General features: G+C 35.0%; 1 protein-coding gene across 1 annotated transcript in view; it reads left to right on the forward strand.

The window, feature by feature from the left end:
• Nucleotides 1-21,343, forward strand: part of SHOC1 (shortage in chiasmata 1) — a gene marked incomplete at its 5' end in the record, with an annotated part of 53,375 nt that overhangs the window by 25,782 nt on the left and 6,250 nt on the right. Inside the window, 14 exons of the mRNA XM_068927891.1 lie at nucleotides 1,123-1,584; nucleotides 3,897-4,022; nucleotides 6,008-6,184; nucleotides 8,368-8,475; nucleotides 10,241-10,437; nucleotides 12,336-12,386; nucleotides 13,026-13,098; nucleotides 14,547-14,616; nucleotides 15,109-15,287; nucleotides 15,818-15,923; nucleotides 17,776-17,887; nucleotides 18,805-18,926; nucleotides 19,294-19,387; nucleotides 20,537-20,668. Coding sequence (XP_068783992.1) covers nucleotides 1,123-1,584; nucleotides 3,897-4,022; nucleotides 6,008-6,184; nucleotides 8,368-8,475; nucleotides 10,241-10,437; nucleotides 12,336-12,386; nucleotides 13,026-13,098; nucleotides 14,547-14,616; nucleotides 15,109-15,287; nucleotides 15,818-15,923; nucleotides 17,776-17,887; nucleotides 18,805-18,926; nucleotides 19,294-19,387; nucleotides 20,537-20,668 — 2,009 coding nt within the window. The remainder of the gene's footprint in view (nucleotides 1-1,122; nucleotides 1,585-3,896; nucleotides 4,023-6,007; nucleotides 6,185-8,367; nucleotides 8,476-10,240; nucleotides 10,438-12,335; nucleotides 12,387-13,025; nucleotides 13,099-14,546; nucleotides 14,617-15,108; nucleotides 15,288-15,817; nucleotides 15,924-17,775; nucleotides 17,888-18,804; nucleotides 18,927-19,293; nucleotides 19,388-20,536; nucleotides 20,669-21,343) is intronic.

Genomic DNA, 21,343 nt, shown 5'->3' on the forward strand with positions numbered 1-21,343 from the left:
GACAAAAACCTATATTTAACCTCCTACAAAGTTATCCTTTCTATTAATAAAACCACAAACGCAAAAAAAAAAAAAAGGAGCTTCTGCCAGCCATATTTATTAACAAAGTAGTCACATACGGCAAGAGTTCTTAATGAACAGTAATTACATATTCAAATTATATATTATTCTTGCTAAATGATCATGCTATAACATTGAATATTTTGATAAAGCAAACATTCATGTTTTCCTGCCTGCTCAAACGCCAGTGGAGGGAATATGCTACAGTGAAGATTCTTTATTTTATGATGTTACTCAGAATTTTTTGGTTCTGGTTATAGTTTTAAGGATTTGAACCACTGATACACTTCAGAATTTATCCTGGGCCACAATACATACTTATTATCAAGCTTCAACAAAAAATACTAAAAGATCACAGAATCACAGAATGGTTCAGGTTGGAAGGGACCTCATCATCTAGTCCAACCTCCCTGCTCAAGAAAGGTCCTCTAGAGCTGAGATTGTTTAAATTTTGTTAGAATAACTGCACCATGGCTGCAAGGCACAAATCATGTGTGTAGAAAACCGAGGAGTGACAGATTGCAATTTCAGAAATGTAACATACTGTGCTGCAGATAGGTAGGTACTGCTCTAATGGAAGAACATTGCCACTTAACTGCTGTTTACGTATTGCAAAATGTTTAGATATGTGCATACATAGATAACATGGATGTGCAGCAGAAATGCATGTGGTTACCGCTTTGGTAAAGCACATCTTTAGAAGGCAGTAATTGCATGCCTTATTTCTCTTTTTTCCTCTTAGAAGGCTTCTGTTAAGCATTTAACCTTTCTTTCTAATCAAACTCTTTGCTTCCCTCTTCTTAGAAAGATAACACCAATATGTACCAAACAGATGGTGAAATTTTTTCAAATCAGTAGTGTAACCTTCTGTTTTCTCAATGTTGCAGATTTTGACTTGTGAATAATCAGCACAAATGTTCTAAAAGTAGGTTACAACAATCTGGGAAGGCAGAAAGACAAAATAAAAAAATGTTTTCTCTATAATCAATCCAAAATAGTATCCTGCAGCCCAGAAGGAAAAAAATCCATTTTGCAATGCAGAAATCAAATTATATCTTTTAGGGTGGCTTGAGGAGAAGAATTCCATGGCAAGCTGGGAATTGCTTTCTGCTGAAAAACATCGACTGGACAAAATAACTCATCTTTACATGTCACCTCCGACTAAAAGGCAGCACTTTTCCCTGCATGTGAGTGGTGCATCTTCTGTGAGAATACAGAAAACATCTGCAACAACATCCATAGAAGAGCTTACTGGAGAAGGCATACAAATAAGTGAGGAAGAAGAACCTATTTATTTCTTAAATCAAGAAAAGAAAATCTCAAAACCGCTTGAATCAGTCGGCTGTGAAAATGTATCTTTCAAACAAGACAATTCACACAGGAGCCTAAAGCCATCATCAGTTGCCCTAGCAACAAAATGGGACGATGATGATTCTGATCTTCTGAGCAGCTTTATCATACTGAGATCTAAACAGACGTTGACCCAAAGCGAGAGGAAAAATGACATAGATAGTCCTGAAAAGGGTATGTGAACCGGTTTATTATGGCTTAATTCCAATTTTAGTTGTATTCTTTTACAACAATTAAAATAGATACTAGTTCATGCTAGGAGAATCACAGGAGTAAAAATTATTTGAAGGCAATGGTAGCCTTCTTATGGTCTTTTGTGTGGGCAAATTTCATCTAAGGATCATACCTTTAGTTTTTCCTTTAGATATTTTAGTTAGTTTGCTTATCTGTTGTAATAAAATAAGCATATGAGTTTAGTCCTGTTCTGAGAAGCAACTCTAAATGGTACTTTGTTACTCTAGAAGATCTGTTCTGTTCACATTTTTTGAATTAGATCTCCTGGCATTCATGGAAAAACAGTAGTTATCAATTACTTTTTACTCTTAGCTTTCTAGAACCAGCATAGCCTAGGGAATGAGCAAAGGTTACGTTTCTTCCTTAAAAAGAACTATTTTAGCCTGTTATTGTGGTGAAAACCCCATCAAACGATGGTGGAGAACAGGTGTTAATGGAAACAGAAGGTTGTTTGCAGGCCTAGTATCACCGATAACAATGTTTATGAAGGAAGTGCGGGCTTCCCAGGTTGAGCATGGCAAGAATGGAAAATAGGAGTGAGGAAAAAGAAATAGGAGATTTTTAAGGAGAATATTCATCTAAATAGAAGAATATTTGTTAAAATCAAAAGGTATATTTATAACAGAAAATATTGGGAGAGAATGGCATATTTCCAGATTCACTCTCCGGGGTAAAGTTGTATTAAAAAGAAAATTTTGCATGGTTTGGATCTCGTATAGCAGAGCTTTTGACAATAACTTTTATCTGTTTGCATTATATGCCCCAGCATAAAAAGAATTTATTACATAAAGAATTTCAGCAATAATTGGGTTATCTATTTAGCTATGCGCTTATGTAATCTTATGTAACAAATTATTTCTGGGTAAAATTCGTCTGTTATTGATGCTCGTAGACATGAAAAACTTTCATGGCCTCAGAAAGTAACAATCCTGCTTTGTAAAGTACAAGAGCAAGATATCTGATCTGAAGTCTTATGTTACCACCTAGTGAACTCTGAGTAGAACTGCATCTCCTAAAAAAGAAAACTACGAATGAAGTAAAAGGCAAACCATCTATGTTGCGTTTAGAAATAAAAGGCAAATAGGTGGTGGGAGTTTAAGCAAGTTAAATGTAGTATAAAAAGGTAGATGTTTACAGGTAGACCCCATTATTGCATATCAGTGATGTATGATATATAGAGAACCCATTGCAATGTATAGCTGTCAGCACAGTGATATAGAAATCACGTAAATTGTTTTATAATATTTGAAAGAATTAATATTTCTTATAAAGGGTGGTTGTAAAAATAACTGACAAAATAACAATACTACTTCTAGGCCTGGGGGTTTTTTAGCTTATTTTTAAGCATGCCATTTTGTATAATATTTAGCTTAGAAATTATAAGGGAGGAATGTAGTAAAAATAATGTATTGACCTAATTTTGAATCCTGTAGAGTTTTTTAAAATCAGGAGGCTTTTTAAACTTAATCTAAAAAAAATTAGTTTTATGTTTTTCTTCTCTCAGCTTATTTACTGAGGAAACTGGAATTCATAGCTAAAAATAATCAGTATGTTTAGGAGCCAGCTATCCAGCCACAACCCCTCTCAGAAATAAAGAGGTAGAGCTGCCAAAAGAATCTTGTGGGAAGAAGCTGTAGCTAGTGAATCCATATTTATAAGGAAGAAGGGAACAAGCTGTTGAATGCTGGGGAGTTGTAAAAGATAGCTCTAAGAAGTGAGAACAGGTTCTTTTCAATACACAATTTCCTTCTTTTATCTTTTCTGACATTTGGAGCTTCCACATTCTTTCTGGGTCATTCATGGTATCTAACATTTTCTATCCATGCCACTGAGGTATTTTTTTTCATTCAGCGGAGCTCATTATACTTAGCAACAGCTTATTTGCTCTTATGCATGTTTTCTCTCTATATAAAGCCATATGAGCTTGACCGTAGAGCTAACCTGTAGAGCCATAATAAGAGCTCCTTGACAGCTCCTTTTCCCAGCTCTGTACCTTTCACCTAAGGGAGAGGAGGCTGACAGCACCTGACTTCCTGGGAAACATCACCCGCTCTCTGAATCATGGTGCTCTTTCCAGAGTATACAGTAACATGAGGACAGTAAAGCTCATGAAAAAAATTGCGATGTGTGCCATTGAAACTACTTCATTTGAAAAGTTATTTTTATGCAGTCATCTGTAAACTAGTACTCTTATTAATTGAGCTGATCTCGTGATACTTGTATATAAATGTTCACCTGTGATTTCATGACAGTAGTGCAGTTTGAAGAAGAGCCTTTGCATGTTCACAAAGAGGACAGTTCTGTTTGCAAGACTGTAACAATACAAAAAACAGAGCAGGAAAAAGAAAACAGCATCACAGTCGATATTCAAGCATCAGGTATACAATTTTTGGATACGCCATATCTTAGTATTGCAGTATAATAGAATTGTATATTAAATTATGTCACACAAAACAAATGTGAAAATTGGTAGGCTTAGTCTCTGTTGCTTATGACTGAAAGCATTCAAAATAGATGGATATTTATTTTGATACTGATCACAGGCAAACTGAAAAGTACAGCCTTTGAGTTATGCCAAAACTAAGTCACCTGACATGAAGTCTCTTCATGCCGATCCATCCCTCTAAATTCTTAATCTTCATTTTTTTCTCTGTGAGCCTAAACGAACGAATTGGGAAGGAGAATAACAATGAGTTTGGGAGGAAATTTCTTTAAAGCAGTAACAATCCAATATGAGTTTATTCAGTAAGTGACTGAACATTACCCGGTTAACTCTTGCTATTGTACTTTTCAAGGCATTATATCAAGGAATATGCATTTAGAATACTAAGTTTTGCATTGTTGGGCGGTGAAAATGGTGGAGAAGCACTTAGAAGGTGTTTATCCACGGTATTTTACAGCCTTAATGTAAGCACATTACAAGAAAGTACAAGTTTTAGGCCTGATACAGATTGATTTTTGCATGGAAATGCATTCACGTCACCCATTTGCTTAAGGAGAGTGTCCTTCACAAAGCCAGTAAAAGACTTGAGCAGCATTTTCATCTGTTTCCAGTTGTGAAACGGGTTTATGAAGTATCACGTAATGGCTGTAAACTTAGGTTTTAAGAGTTGTTTCTATGATTTTGGGAACAAGGCGCCTTTAATACAACTAACAAAAAATTAAAGCTTTTCAGTAGTCAAAACAAAAACTAGCATTTTGCAAAGATAATATTTAATGGGCTTGAATGTCATGCAACAGTCCTTGAAATGAAGGCTCCATCGTAGCCTTGCACATGAAGGAAGGAAATATTTCTGAAAAACAAGCTATAGACAAAACAGCAGTTAGAAAGATTCACACAGGCATTTTTCTTAACAATAGAACAGTAAAGATACATGACTAGAAATATGCTTTGAAAATAAAACAATACATTAATACAAGAATGCTTCCAAAATACTGTAGCATCTGGCCTAATTCCAGAAAGGATGAAAATCAGGATGGAATAATATACACCTTTTTTATTTTAGAATGCTTATGTAAGTTAATTAATTGTACTTAGGAAATAGTGCAATGACTAAGTGAAATCAGCTACTAGTCAAATTGTATGACTATATAGGTCATTTGATTATATTTCTGAAAAGACATAGTAAATCTTTGAAAATGAACAATCACTGAGTTCTGATTTTGTTGATATGATGAACTAAGCTATAATACTGAGTATATTAAAAAGTTGGTGCTGAGGAGTTTAACCTGTTTCCCTGTGGAAAAGAACATCCCTTTCCCCTCGTACAGCATTAAACAGCTCTGTTACTTTGCTATCATGTATTCTAGTAGCAAGAAACTCAGTTGTAATTTAGAAGGAGCTACAAAATACCCAGCCAGAAGCTATTAAGAATTGTCAGCATGAAAGAATGATGAGACTAAAAGCTTGGCTTGCTTAGCCTTGCTAAACAAAGACATCAGAAGTTAAATATCAGTGAAGGAGAAGGGATGTTGAAGTCAAATTTATACTAACAAAGGGATATCAAATGGACTAAGAATAAGTTTACACTACAAAACAGGAGAAGGTTATAAAACAATGAAGTATTAGTACAGTCTTAATAGGAGTTGCAAGGGTAGAAATTGTAATTTTTAAAGACGGAATTTGGTCACTTTATGAAATGGATAGAATAACACAGCTGTGTGTTTTGAGGAGTGGTTTAATTCTATGACAGAGGAGGTTCCCTGTGAGCATCTGTTTTCCTATTAAAGTTATAGCTTTCACAAAGAAGGTGGTGCCCCTTGCCATTTGCTAGGCCTTTTTAGTCCAGCAATAGTATTTTTGTCCAATAGTAGTATGTGAATCCAGACCTTATTGCCATGTTTTCTTTCTCGTGTCATCCAGAAAGCCAGTGTCAGGCGTACTGCCTATTGGAAGCTGCTGCTGCACCTGTTCTAAAAGATTTGACACATCTGGGCATACCTGCAGCTGTAAATTGGAGCTTTAGCAACGTTAAATTTGACCACACAAGGTTTTTTTTAAAACAGCAGGAGAAAGTGATAAGTGATCACTTTAAAGAAGGTATGTCTGTAGAACAACCAGGTGTTTTTCTTCTGCAATACTAATATTGGTTTACCTGGTGACACGTGGTTCGAGATGTTTGATAAATTAATGATAAGCTTTCAGCAGTCTTATGGGGATGCAGTAATCAATTAGCTCTTTTATTTCCAAAATAAATTGTTCTATTAGTATTTCATTTATTAACATAAATATTATGAAAAACTGTTCTAGTTAAGTTTCTAAGGAAGTTTTAGATATGCTTTAAAATGTTGTTAATATATCAAACTATTCTGTTTAACAGCAATTTTTATCACACTTGCATGATTGCAGGGAAAATAAATGAAAAAAGCTAAGCCTGAGTTAGAAAAAAGGAGAATATAGTTTGTTTAGTCTCTTTCCACCTTCATTTTTCTCCTATATGGAGAAAAATTCCATTTTTCCGTTTTGTCATGGAAATTCCATTTCCATTTATTTTTATGGAGAAAAATCTCCATTTTTCTCTGCAAACTTTACAGAAGGAAAGAAGAATTTTATTTCTGGAAGATTCATAGAAAGATGGAGATGAGGAAGACACTAACGTATCCACTCCATTCCTAATGAATTTATTTATTTATGTAAATGTATAGAGACGCCACTGACTTCCCTGTTTTTAAATACTTCTGTTGTATCCAGTCTAATTCCTCTTTACTTCAAAGTATGCTGGGATTTTTTTCCTTCTCAATTCCCCAATGAACATAGAAAACAATTGTTCACAGCCTAGTTATGATGGTGTTGTTATATTAGAAGACTATTATTCCCCTGTTGGTCTTTTCTCTTACACTAAATATCACCAAGTTCTCCAGTCTTTCTTCATAAAATCTATTTTCTTACTGTCTTGTTGTTTTAATTCTAAATGTTCTGTATTCCACACTAAATGTTTAAATATTTACGGCAAGTGGTATCAACAACTGGACACATTCCTTCAGCTTTAGCACCATCACTGATGCAGAGGAACAATCACTTCCTTTGATTTGGTACAACATAGTGCCAAGGTCTTTGTCTGTTTCTCACTAATTCTCAAATTTGTACTTACAAGTTTGATTTTTCCTTCCTAAGCGCTTCACTTGTCTTTCTGAACTAAAAGCTATTATTGATCCCAGTACACGAAAGGGTTTGTTGAGAGCTAGCTAACATTTCTCTGTGTAATAATGCCTCTCTGAGTAATTCCTTAATCAGCTGTAGTCATTTATCTTCCCAACTATTTTTCAGTATCCTCTAATCTGCTTTCTTTTCTTAAGTTCACTTAGTCTACAGCATTCACATCTTTCCTTTCTTAAGACAATGAATGGTATCATCTCACAGTTGCAGTTCCCTTAAATGCCTTCAGTAATTCCTTGCTATTCAGTAACATCCTTACAGGTTTATTCAGAATGGATACAGAATACCCTGTATCCCATAAACTGATTGATTTACTCAGTGGATCTAAGATGTCCTCTAAATCTACTTTCTCAAAGATGATTAAGATTCTCATCAGGAAACATTAATTAGGTGTGAGGAAGGTGATATCAGAAGTTAAGACTTGGATCACTGGAGGACAGTAGGAATGATATACGTGAAGACTAGCTGGGTCCAAATCACTTTCTATGAAGTTAAATTCTAGTTTAAATTTTAATGAAAAGGTTTTGCAGAAGATTCAGTGTGAGGTTACCACTGTTTTAAAATTTCCTATTGGTTAGCAGATAATCTGTCATTTTGGTTTCTTTGGAACAGTTCTGAAAGGTTAGGAAAGCTAATTAGATGGAGTTATGGTATTACTGAAAATTTTAGGTGAGGAAATAGTAGTATGAACAGGTGGGCTTACATGGAGGGCCTGAAGGACAGGCAATTTATCCATTTCCATGCATAGTTGAAGCTTCCCTTACTGAAATCCATATGTCCATGAGGATTTATTAGTAGACCTAGGTCAATTGTTATCCAGCAAACACTGTCTGTCCCTACACACCTTTCAAAAACACTTCCCTGTACGTTATTTGCTCTGGGTCGGGTGACAAGGGAAAGGTTCTGCCATTTCATAGCCACTTGCCCTCACCGTCACAGCCAGTCTTGCTGCTTAATTGTGTTTCACTAAAATTCTGAAAAATGAGGATCTGTTAAGATGTATACATAAGGATAGCATAATTTTTGAAGTTTTATACAGACCACATCTGTATCTTCTATTTATAAAGGTAAAATACATGAGAAAGAGACCATGCTGTTCAGACATGCTGCTCTGGTGCATCTGTTGGTGACTGTTCGAGACCTTCTTTTAACATGTGGCCTGGACACGGCATTAGGTTTGTTTTCAGAAGTAAAAATACTACCCAGAATCCCAGTGCTTGGTGTATATTCTGCAGTCATTCCTTCATGTTTGTAAGCTCTGATTATTTGTCATCAGTAAACCTCCAACATAACTTCAGTTATGTTTTCCATACCCCTTTGCTTCCCTTTTTCTATTACATCTTAGACATGAATTCGCTTTCAGATTGTATGTTAACAGTGGGTATGCTCACTTCATTGTTTGTGTTATTACTTGGATCTGCCTAAGAAACACTCATGGGAACTTCATCCACATACATAATGTGTTTTCTCACTGTCTCTGTGAAAGACAAATTTACGTTGGAATGTCTGTCTGGAAACTGAGAGACACGCAAAAATGGCAGGTCCTCGTTGTTTTTACGATCCACCTTCTGAGTGACTGGAACAATTTCCATCTAAAAATATGTGTAGACTACTTGGAGATGAGGTACTTAAAACTGAGAGCATTTTAAGCAAAATATGAAATATTATTTAACATATCTTGGGGATGGAGATTTTAAAATTGCAGTTCAATTCTTATCATTAGGTTCACACAGAAGCTTTTTTGAGCTTTTTGCTATTATGCTTATCAGATTTAGGATATGACAATTTTTAGCACCTAATTTTATGCCTGAAATTGGGATACCGTGCTTGTCAAATTTCCATAGCCATATATTGTGAATTTTCACATAAATCTGTCAGAATAGATTCATAAGGGGATAAAGTCAGCTTTTATGAATGGCCTGGGAAAGTTAGACTCCCTCTGTCCTTATGGAAGGAGATAAGGCACACTAGATGGCAGTTCAGAGCACCTAACTTTAGTCACTCTGAATTATGCCTTGAAGGAGGATGTTTCTTTAAAATTGACATAAATGGAAAATATCTGTAGTAGACTAAACTGGAGGGGAGAAGATTTTGTATTGACTTCAATATATCTAGCAATAAAAGAGGGGGAAGAAAAATGTGAAATGAATACAAAAGTCAAGTTCTCAGCAGAATTTTTGTCTGAGATTAACCTTTAACAACCTAGTAGGATGGGAAGGAGACAAAGGAGCAGTTCTTCCTCCTCAGTTAGCAATCCTACATGATATTTCATGATTACACAGGACCTATCAATCCAGATCCCAGCAACGCCTGCCACAAGAAACTTTGCACAACTAAAAATGATCTGAGAAAAATTTTTTAAATTGGGCCACATAGGGAGTAAACAGATACTGAGATAGCCTTTAGTCCTCTCATGTTGTGATGTTATGCTAACATTCAGCACGTATGTGTTAGTCATGCATTTTGTTTATACATTTTCAAATATCCCTGACATTGGTCTATTTATACACAAAACACATCATTCTGGGATATCTGCCTGTTGAGAAATAGTTGTGATAATATGAACAGACTGGTGAAAGCCACAGCTGAAGTAGAGTTTTGGAGAGTGGAGAATATAAATAGTTGTAATTTAGCATAAGCCATATAGACTGGTTAAGTATAAGAGCACAATTCTGGTATCTGCAGTTGTAGAATGTGACATTCTATGATTCTGAGTGGAATCACACAGCAGATTTTGCAGGAGGTATAGCAACCTTCTAAGTGCCACTTGTGTACCTGATTAATAATAATGTTCTTCCATATTGATTAGTCATTAAATTTTCAGCTTTTCTGAGTAAGTTACCTTCATGTAAATTTCTTCTTTAAGTGTAGATTAAATATAAATCTTGGCAAATATCTTATGTCACTGCAATTACTTTTTTTTGGTTGCTTTATTAACAGGATATTTGTCCAAGGTGAAGGATATCTATAACAACATCTTAGAATCCTGTTTGGATAAAATTTGGAGGCAGTTGAAGATTGTACAGTACAGCAGCCAGAAAAAGCATGAAACCAATCCCAAAATAACAGAGCTTCAGTGTCAAATGCTAAATTGCGTGCAAAGTAATAGAGAGGAACGCGGTGTTAAGGTTACAGATGTAAACAAATTTTCTAAGCAAACAAATCTTTGCCTAACTATAGCAATAATTATCAAAGCATTTTCTTTCAACGAGGGTTGGTTTATGGAAGGCATATGGAAGACGTCTTATAATTAGCTGGCTAATTCACATACCTGTTAAAGTTGGGTAACATAAAGTGTAAGATCTCTATTAGGAGCAATGAAGACTTGTGTTCCACTGGATCTCCCTTGCTGCAAGAGTGAAATAACCTATATAAGATTTTAACGTTGCAAGGGCTTCATATTATTACAGGTGTTTTTAGTTCCTTAAGTATACTACATCGCATCACTTTTTGAATATCAAACTTCTTGTTTGAAGACCTCAATTTTTTTCTGATGCAAGACATCCAGAGACAAGTCAAGATTGTGTACTTGTGCACACACACAGTGGAATGTATGCATATTCTCACCCAGACACCTCTACTTGACCTCTGTATCAGGCCAATTTCCTGCCATTATGTAAGAGGCAAATTCTCCTAAAAGATAGTTATAACACTGAAGATAGAGTTGTCAAGGAAATTCAAGTTATACATATTTTCTTAAATGTGCTACCTGTTTCGAATATAATTTATGCTGTTGAACACTCAGACAAAAAACACATCTTAAATTTTACTTTCATATATTATAATTCCTTTTCATACTTCCCTTTCTGGAGCTTTCTTCTTCTTTAGTTTCCATTAAAAGATTCGCACTAAGAGCTCTGGTCATATTTTGATAAAATTTTCCTGAGAAGAAAAAGAAAAGAGCTTAATGGACACCCTTTCAGAAGTTAAAATGAAAATGAAGCAAAATGTTGTTGACTGTTTTGTTGTCAGCCTTTCAGGACTCCCTCTCAGTTGCCTTTAGCATTAGTTTCTTCATCTTAAGGGAGTAACACGTTTTGCTTTCTGATACTAGGGTTTACGCTGTACTAGGGGACGTAGGACAGCTTTGCCATTTTTATCTCAGCCCAGTGATAGTTTTCCTTTGCTTCTGAACTCCATTAGATCTGATTTTTAAAAGCAGATAACTCTCCTCAGTTTTCACTTGCTTGCCTGACTTAAGCAAGGTCATACACGTGTGCTTATGCAGTCGAAGAGTGTATATAGTTTTACTCACAATTACCAGACTGTGTACTATTCACTTACATTCAGAGACACTAGTTCAATGACCCAGAAAAGACAGAAGGAGTATTCCTGTTTTAATGAGAAGTAAAAGTTGCATTACATAAGCCATTTCCTGTTCTATCACATCACATCAGCATCAGTTAATATGATGTGAAATATAATAATCTGGTCATACTTTTATCAGCCAAAATTTTCATTGATGTAGGATTATAAAGGGAAGTTGCCTTGCAAGCAAGAAGTTGCTAACAGAGAAGAATAAACATATTTGAAATAAGCATCTAGGCTTTACTCTTTATTTCATTATCATTTGTACTCATGATTGTGTAGAAAGAGGAGAACATCACCAAAATACCGTCTAGCTCACAACAGGATGTAGTAAGTACAATGTTGGATGGTACAGGAAAAAGCAGGTCAGCATTTTAGAATGCAACTATTCAAAACTTCTCCTTTGAAAGGAGCAAGTGGTTTGCCAAGTGACTGTTCTGTGCACCTAGATATGGAAATAGATGTCTATTTTAAGCTTGTCACGCAGACTGATACCCAGAAGTTCTTCTATGACAAGTCTAGCGTAGTGTTAACATTTACGTAAATAATTTTTTTGTGCTTATAAGTCTTAGAGTTAGAAATGCCGTGTGCCTTCTTAAACAACTAATCCATGGCATGTAGCGTGAAAAGTGCCTGTAAGATGGCATACAGATTCAAAGATCGTCCTATCTGAAACAGAAGATATGATGTAAGTCCTGTATGTGTGTACATGTGCTTCTTTACATAGTTTGATAATATAGCACAGGTTCAGTTTGTGTCACTTGAGTTGTTGGACGAGGTAAACCCTTTCTCCACTAGCAATTCTTTTTAAAAGTATCTGCAATTTGGTAGATGCGAATTCTTTTCAAAGTTTTCATCTTAAGCGGTATTAAATAAGTCATAGAGATAAACTTTATCTTTAACAGGTACAATTCAGTGCACCGCGTTTAATCTGGAAAATCTTGCCAATCAGCTCAGCAGTACATCTAGTACCTCCCTTCAGTTCATCACCATCTTGCAGGCTAAATTCCTGATGTCTTCAATTAAAGTTTTGCCTCCATCTGGGGATCAGTTTGGTCTGATAGTCTCATCTTTTCCCATAATCACTCTACTGTGACAGTAATCTCTCTAGTGTAACAGTAATAATACGGTACAATGTCTTTAGAAAATGTATTTTAAAAGTATTTTTCTTTGAAGTAAATGTTCAAGTTTAAGATTTCTTCCAGAACAGCTTTGTTCTTGAATTCTAGTACTGATGTCTTTTCTCCAGCTCCTGTAATAATAGGCACAGACACTTACATTCTTCTGGAAAATTCGAAAGTTTACATTTTTGCTCTCTGCTAAGTCAGCCTTGTATTTTCTGTGCAAAGGAGGAAGAAAGATGTATGCAGACTGAAAGTACAATTTTTACAGTGCTAGAGTTTCTGCCTTCTTTCAGATACTAATCATAACAAGAACGGACTCCGATAGCGAAAAGGCTGCCCTCCTTCACAGTTTATCCACAGTGGCAGGTAAATGATGTTTTTACATGTATTTTTGAAAAATGAGGAAAGTGGCTTTCATTCTGTGGTTCACTACATTCCTGCTTATGTGTTTTTTGCCTGTATCACTCCTTGTCCTCTTCCTCAGACATCTTTGTGTATACTTTTCTAACTATTTTCTGTCTCCTGACTCTTCCATCTTCCTTTTTTCTTCATGTCATTGTAGTTTCCCAGTTTAGAGTTCTGGTATGATGTGTTCTCTTGCAAGAGTAATGATAGCTTATCTATCAAGTCAAAGATTTAGTTAACAGAACACACAGGGGATGTGGGCAGTCCATTGCCTAATTATAATTGCATTAGTTCTCTCGGTCGGCTGTGCCTTTTTTTTTTGCTTGAGCGGTGGTCATAATTTTTCTTATTTACATGCTTCCCAACAGCAATCCCAGGCAAATTCAGAAATCTTAACTTTAAGTTTCCTAACATAAAACCCGAACTGAGCAGTAGGTGCATGTCATGATTCCCCTTAGCTATCTGTTGTTAATCTTGTTTGTTAATTTGCTGAATGTGTAAGCCTAAGCTGTTCCAATCTATTAAACTCAAAAAAAGTTTCCTGTTTCCCAGGCTGACTGACCAAAGCAACACTTAGACCAGTTGATCATTTTACCTATGAGTAACTTTTGTACAAGCTTTTTCACATCAGAGATTCAACCGGCAAAGCGAACACGTTTCAGTAAGAGTGTTATTTGAGCCTGTACTTATGCCTACAGAAGCCTGCTGAATCTATCCTTCATTGTTTATTTTTTTAACCCATTTTTATAGGTCCTGCTGGATTGAGCCTTATCAACAACGTCATATATTGTGATGTTCTTTTCATTTCAACATAACGTTAAATTTCTTGTGCTCTTAAAAGATAAAAATTCTACCTTGCAGAATATTTTGATAGGGTGGAGGCATGTTTGCAATGCTTTCAGTAATTATAATATTTGGTGAAAACTATTCGATTTGTTTTAACATTTTAAGACTTAGTTACAAGCACAGATCAAGGTTAACTAAACTTTTGAAGAGAGGCATATGGGTTACTCAAATATCCCATATTAGCTGCATCTTCCAGTCATGTTTTTGTAACTTGAACTCTACAAGCAGTGTAAAGCAATTTTAAAAATCGACTTACGGGGCAAAAAATACTTCATTTTGCACCAGTCTTTGATTTGTCATTTAAAGTTATTCAGAAGTATTACCTGAGTATGAACTAGCTTAGCCTTACTTCTTCCTTAGGCTCAAAAATGGAAGTCTCCAAATCATTGTACTTTCCAGTGCAATTCAAACTGAAATTATGTGGGACCTTCTCAAGACAGACAATGTAATACATAGAATTTAAATATTCTGTGTTGTTCCACATTTATTGCTTATTGCTGTGCATTGCTTTATACTAGTAGAAGTTAATCTATTTGATTGAGGCTTTAATTCTTTTTATGCAGGTTTAAAAGCCATGGATTTGAATTCTGAGGAAAAAGGAGCTCTTTTAGATTATAAAAATATTATAAACAAGTAAGTTAAATTCCTGACTTTTGAGGACATAGCGTGAAGCTAACTTTAGTGAAATTTTTGTTCACATCCATGTTCATATCCAGTCTAGAGTAAAAGTTTCAGAATATGGAGCTAAAACTCCATTCTGAGAGGTGAGAAGTTTGGCCAAACTCAACTAAAATGCTGAGATGGCAGATGGCTGGCAGGCCCTTCCGGCGCTATCAGTTCTAAACGTTTTACAAAGACTCCTCAGTGAGGAAAAAGGCTGTAGTGTTGTGATAACGCCAAATTATGAAATTGCAGGAAAATATGAACATTTTAGGTAGATAATTGGACTGAGAAGGGAAAGTAAAAAGGAGAATTACAGTTTTTAATTCGGGAACGTACTTTCTCTTTTGTAAATAGGCTTTAAAAAGGAACACTTCAAAGTAAAAATATATTGATTTTGTTCTGCCAGTAGTTATACATGAACATAATTTTCTTAATTTTTCTGCTGTTTTTTTTAAGCCTCAGCAGATATTTCTGTGTTATTGTACGCAATCAGCATATTGGAGCAGACTTCCCTTGGACACACTTCTCATTAGTGATTGAATATGATTATTCCAAGGACTCCTGCTGGAAAAATCTGTGCAAAAATCTGAATATTACTTACATGACTTTTAAAACCACCCTTCCTGAAAGAATACTAATGGGTAAGTGCTCCCCAGAATTGTAACAAAGAGTTGGTCTGGCATCTGGAAGCAAAGTATTTTGTATTCTTTGAAATGGTTAATTCCTGTGCCTGTGGAAGAGAATGAATAATAAATTCTGAAGGCTAAAGCTAAGCCAACAGAGCTGATTTATCTCCTGAACTATGCTGTCAGTTAGGAAGGTATTTTTCTTAGGAGATGAGCTTTGTTTTGGCCGGTAAAGGACACTTTGTTACGTAGTAAAGGTTAGTGATCTGTTACAAAACAGTTTGTCGGTTATTTACCACCGATGCAAGCTGTATCCACCCTTCCTCACTATAAGGGAATATTGCTGCAGATCTACAGGAGTAAAAGTTACAGCTTAATCCAAAAAGGATTCAGAAGTGTCTCATTCATAGAAAGCATAAAATGCAAGCATTTTTATCGGTTTGAATAAGAAGCTGTATTTTTATCCATGTGGATATATCTTCTAAAAATATATTTTTAATTTTCTGCTTATGAAGCTATTACCTTATGTACACAAAATGTTTTAGGGGATCACCATGGTTCTTTTCTTCTGGAGGTGCAGATTCCCTATGTATTTTTGACATCTGAAGGACTTGTTAACATGCCAGATATCCTTCAGCTTTTGGAATCCAAGTGAGTGAAAATGACCTATTTAATTTTATTGACTATTTATTTTCCATTTTCCAGGACAAGCGTCATCTATTTGGCTATAAGGCATCTACGTGTTACTGCAATTAAAATATTAACATTGCAAGAGGCAAGAAGATAATTTTTATGCTGAAGCTGATAGCTTAATTCTGTAGGTTCATACAGATGTCAACCAGAGCAGAACTGGCCAATTTCTTAATTTTAATGATGAGCTGAGACTTTTAATCAAAACAACTTTTTAAATTATCAACCTTTCCTTGAAAACCACAATATAGACCCAAAACATTTTTGCCTGAGTGCTTCTTTGTGCTTGGAAGAGTTTATATTGTGAGTTTGTTTTTAATTCTTCATAAAAATTGCTTTTACTTTTTTTTAAACTATCAGCACTCTGCTAAAAAAGCACAAACTAAAACAGTCTCATTTTCTGATGCTGCACAGAATTCAGGAAAGGATAAGTTAAGAACAGGAACTACTTCATATGTGAAATTCAGATTTAATATTAGCTTAATCTTGAATAACCCTTCCACTTGCACAAAAAAAATTCATCTTCGAAAATTGTTGCACAAATTACTCCTTTGACATAATTTTCTTGCATTTTGCTTTCTCAAAAGTATACACCTATTAAAAATACCTTTTGTCATGAAGAAAAAAAAAAGGCAGAAATAGAGGTTGTAGCAGTTTAGTCTCCTAAACTTAGTGTCAGAGATACAGAGAGTTGATTTCACCAGGCTGCTGAAGAGACTTGCCCATTTGGACATTAATTGTATCCTACAGCCAGCTGTGAAGTCACTTTTGAGCTGTTTCTAATTACATTTCAATACACTATACACATTTAGAAGTTTAATAGTTAAAATTTGAACATTTAATTTGACATGGTGTGTTAACAATTGAGCTCTTCAAATTCACCATTCAGCCTGGCTGTAAGTGAAACAGTCAGGGATGCTTTTCGGTTCTTTTTCACTAGACCTCTTAGCACTGATGAAATAATTAAATAGGGGAGCAAAGAGCTATGTAATTTCAGAGGAACCTATAGCATACTTTTTTATTAATTTCTGGACACATTGTCTGTCAAGTTTCTATGAGACTCTGGTGGCAGATTCAGGTTTAGGACCCTTGCATTTCCTGGAGATTGAGTGTGTGTGACTGTTCTCTGTTCTCTACTTCCCTCTTCATCAGCCAAGACTTCCCGAAAACCATAAGCAAGAGATATTCATTAAGTGAATCTTCTGCTAGCACAGCCAGTAAAAGGAGACTTTGATCAGAAAAATTTAGGATCATGCAAATGGCAGACAGGGAACATTCACTCAATTAGTTTTCGTGTGCTGCACAATCATGAGGAAAAGAGATATAGTTTTAATTAGAAAAGAAGGGCTAATCATCAGGAGATCCTATTACTAAAAGCGTTTTCACTTTCAAAAGAAACACAATTACTCCAAGAGATTACTTTAATTACTCGAAGAGATATTAACGGGATTTCAATTGTCACTCCATAAACTTCAGCATAGGTGATTTTCCTTGATTAATTTATCTGTATTAGCTTCTATAGTATATCATAATTTTTTGTGCACTCACTGGCTGTGTAGCAAAGTAATATTCTGTTCAGTTAGTTTAATTCAATCAATCTCGTAATATTTGAGTAAGTCGCTGCCACATTAATGTTCGTTATTTGAATGTGTTTTAACTTAAAGTGAACCCGGGGATTTGAGAGAGATCAAGGTACAGTAAACGCTACATAATTTTTAAAATTTTATGAAAAGTTGCATGTTACTCATTTGCTTTAAGGACATGTCATTGGTTTACTTAATTAAGATTTAGTAACAGGATTTGACTTCTACAGGTACAACATTACCCTTGTTGAAAGAAGCTGTAGTCACTCATTACGGCTCTTTGGAAGTACAGATCAATATGTTGTTTTGACAATAGATGAATATACTGCTGTCTTTTTGCAGGTACAGAATGAACCTAGTATATCCAAATTCTACACAGTGTTAAGGCACTTCCAAGTCATCTCTGCATCCTTCTAACCTATCTTTTGTTCCTCTTAATCATATGGAATGCATGCATTCTGTCATGACACAAATTATTTCCGAGTTCATTATCTCCAAAAGTGTGTCTGTGCCAGTTTGATTTGTTTAAAACGTTCTCCTATCTGTACCTCCATTTCCTCTCAGAAGTGTTACATGTGAGCTCAAATTGAATTGCGCTAAATATTGTTAAAGCATATCTAAACTTGAAAGTAGGGTTGTATGCGGGAATATTGTAATAACCGATCAAGTACCAGTGAGGCTACATAGTCTCACTGGTATACTTGTTAATTTCTTCAGTTTCAGAAAGTTATCTAAATAAGTCTAGGGAATAATTTTCCCTATTTTTTATAATAAGTAACAGTTTGAATAATAGTTTTAAATGGTTTATAAAATGCAAAACAAGACCATGTCTGGTTGAGGTTGCATAATACTTAAATTCTGTTCATATATTATGTAGTGAGATAGATGACTTTACAAATAGCACAACTGATTCTGAAGGACATATCAAGAATAAAATAATTAAATAATTAAATAATTAAAAGAATAAAATAATTACTGCTGCAATCACAACACAGATGAACATTCTCATGTGGTAGCATTTAGCAGGTAGTACCTCCATTTTACAGAAAAGAAACAGGCATGAAGCAGTCAATCAGTTTTTCAAAGGTCATACAGAATAAGTTGGGAACGCATCCTCGTTGTCATGACTTCCAGATGTGTCTGGCTACCTCTAATGTTTGTTCTCATTTCTGTATAATACAGTGATGCACATTAAAGTGTTGCAACGCTACGGAAATATATTTCTTTAGTTTTTAATTTTTATATTAATTTTATGTTAGAATATGGATGAACTAAATTATAAGAAGTCCTGTGATAATGTAATGTTGAAGCTGATAGCGTTATCGCTCCAATACACCTGCTGTTGGATTATCTTCTACTCCAGAGAAAGACTGAGTTCAGAGTAAGTTAAAAGACATTATTTTACAACCTTAGTCTTTTAAAACAAACTTATCACTAAAGGAAGCTGCATACTAGAACAAGATAATATCCTTTGTTTTGTCTTCTCAGTCCTTTTGTATCAGGGCCGACTTTTTTTCACTCACTTATGAAACCTGACTTCATATTCTTCCTTACAATGCATCCTTCACTACTCAGTTACGTAACTATATTCTAGTTCTCCTTTCACAGATATTAATGCTGAAGGCACTGTAGCTAGTATTCTAAATTCCAGGAGATTTAACAGATGTTCATTATCACATGCAGCAAATGTTTTTGAATTATTACATGCTTGTATTTAATATTAATGGTCCAATGAAAATATGTTATAGGTACAGTCTCAGGGGAGATACTGTGCTTCACCTCATCTTAATTTATGCTGCTTTGGTTCAATTTGCACAGAGGTCAGAAGACTTTGAAGTAAAGGTAATTTTTTGGTAACAGTCTACTTACAAGTCTGTTTTAATCTTTACTGGTGTGATACTTGCAAATTGTGTAATAACGTATACATTCTACATCAAAAACAGGAAGTAGCTCAACATTATTAACGTAACTCTTTCTATATATGTGTGTGTGTGTACACACACACACACACACACACACACACACACACACACACGTAACAAAGGAGCTTAATTCAGTACCGCTGAAGTCAGTGAAAAGACTAGTCGACCCTAGTACAAGTTGAATCACATTCCATAGTAGCTGAAAACAGTGTTTGTACTGCTAGAAGTTAAGAAACTATATTGTTCCTTTAATTTTTAAATGATTAGTGTGTGTGTTAATTCTCCTTATGTCTTAATTTTAATTATTTTCAGATTAATAGCATGCTATTAAATTAGCAGAAGAAAATAATGTGTAGCTCTCTCTACTGTATCAGCTAGTTTGCATGATTTTATTACATACCATGATAAAATGCTTATTTTATTTTTTTCTTTAGAAATAAAAAAATCTAATATTTAGAACAAGAGACATTAAAAATTGGGCAAAAGTTTCATCTGGCTCACCAAGTTAATGTCTATAACTTGTTTTTTTTGCATGACATGACATCTTTTATAGGTGATTATTTATTTGCATATTAAAATTTATTTAACAATTGTCTAGTTAAATGGAGGCTAGAAAGAAGACAAAGCTTTTTCATTCCAAGCAGTAGTGTACAAGCAGTGTCAGTGACAGTTCATTTGAAAATTACTTACATCAATATATATATGTAGTCAAATATCTTAATTTCTTTAAACTTGTTCTATTTTAGGCATCTCATATTTTCCTGTTTTGTTAGGAACTGTGTTATAGCTATAAACTTGATCATATATGGCAGGCCTATAGGTGGAACTAACTTCAACTACATAAGATTTGCATAAATAAGGAGCGTCATTTGGAGCCAGAGTAGTGGTCAGAGGTTGGATTTCTACCATGTGACATGCATGGGTCAGCTTCAGTGACCCTGCATTACTAGCTGTTGTGTTCAGGGCCAACTTTAAGCTTTCCCATTTGTTACCTACTGTAGCCAGTTAAGACATTTGTGGTTTTACTCCTTAGTATAAATGTTAATCAAAAATACTGTGTCAATTCTAGGTGGTTCTTATGCCAGGGATTGAGGAAACAGCGCTACTAGTTCGTCAGATTGCTGACAACATTTTGGTAGCATCTGATATCAATCCTCATGAGTGGCTGGACAGATCCTGGCTTTCTATCTTGCCGTCTGAGGTTTGCTTATCTTTCTCTTGAATTACACTGTTTTCTTCCTGTTTCTAAGACTCGGAGTTCTAGGGGCCTTTTTGTTCTTTTATTTTTTCACATCGTTTGTGCTTTAAAATACAAGTATAATATAGCAATAAACATAATATAAACACACATGCATAATATTTCAGTCATCCACCAGCCAGTTAGTCCAGCCAGCACAATCAGGTGCAATTTAGACTCTGCCTGTGCTTTCACAATTAACCAAGAGAGAAGTGTCTCTTCCACATCTGTAGGCTGATGCATAGAATCGCATACTTCTAGGCACTAAGTGTGAAAAACTGTCCAAGTTGTAAAAATTATCCTGCAGTGGCTTTAATGGGCAGGAAAACAGATTCATCCGTTACTGAAGCCAATGGAGTTGATTATAGACTTGCCTTAGCACAAAATAGGGTGTATTTGCTTAACTTCACATATCATAGTTGTAGATATTCACAATAAATGATGGAACAGGTCAGTCAATCACAAGTTAAATATATGATGTGCTTTAACTTGTATAATAAGATTTTCAAATTGAATGTATAAATTTAGCCATTTTAAGCACATTTGTGTGAAAGGTTTGAACTCTTGTAAAGCCAAGATCCTTTTTAGCTTTTGCAAAACTTGGAAATACTTTAAAGCAGGTTTTGGCACTGCCTGTCA

Source organism: Struthio camelus, chromosome Z, assembly GCF_040807025.1.
Source record: "Struthio camelus isolate bStrCam1 chromosome Z, bStrCam1.hap1, whole genome shotgun sequence".
NCBI lineage: Eukaryota > Metazoa > Chordata > Aves > Struthioniformes > Struthionidae > Struthio > Struthio camelus.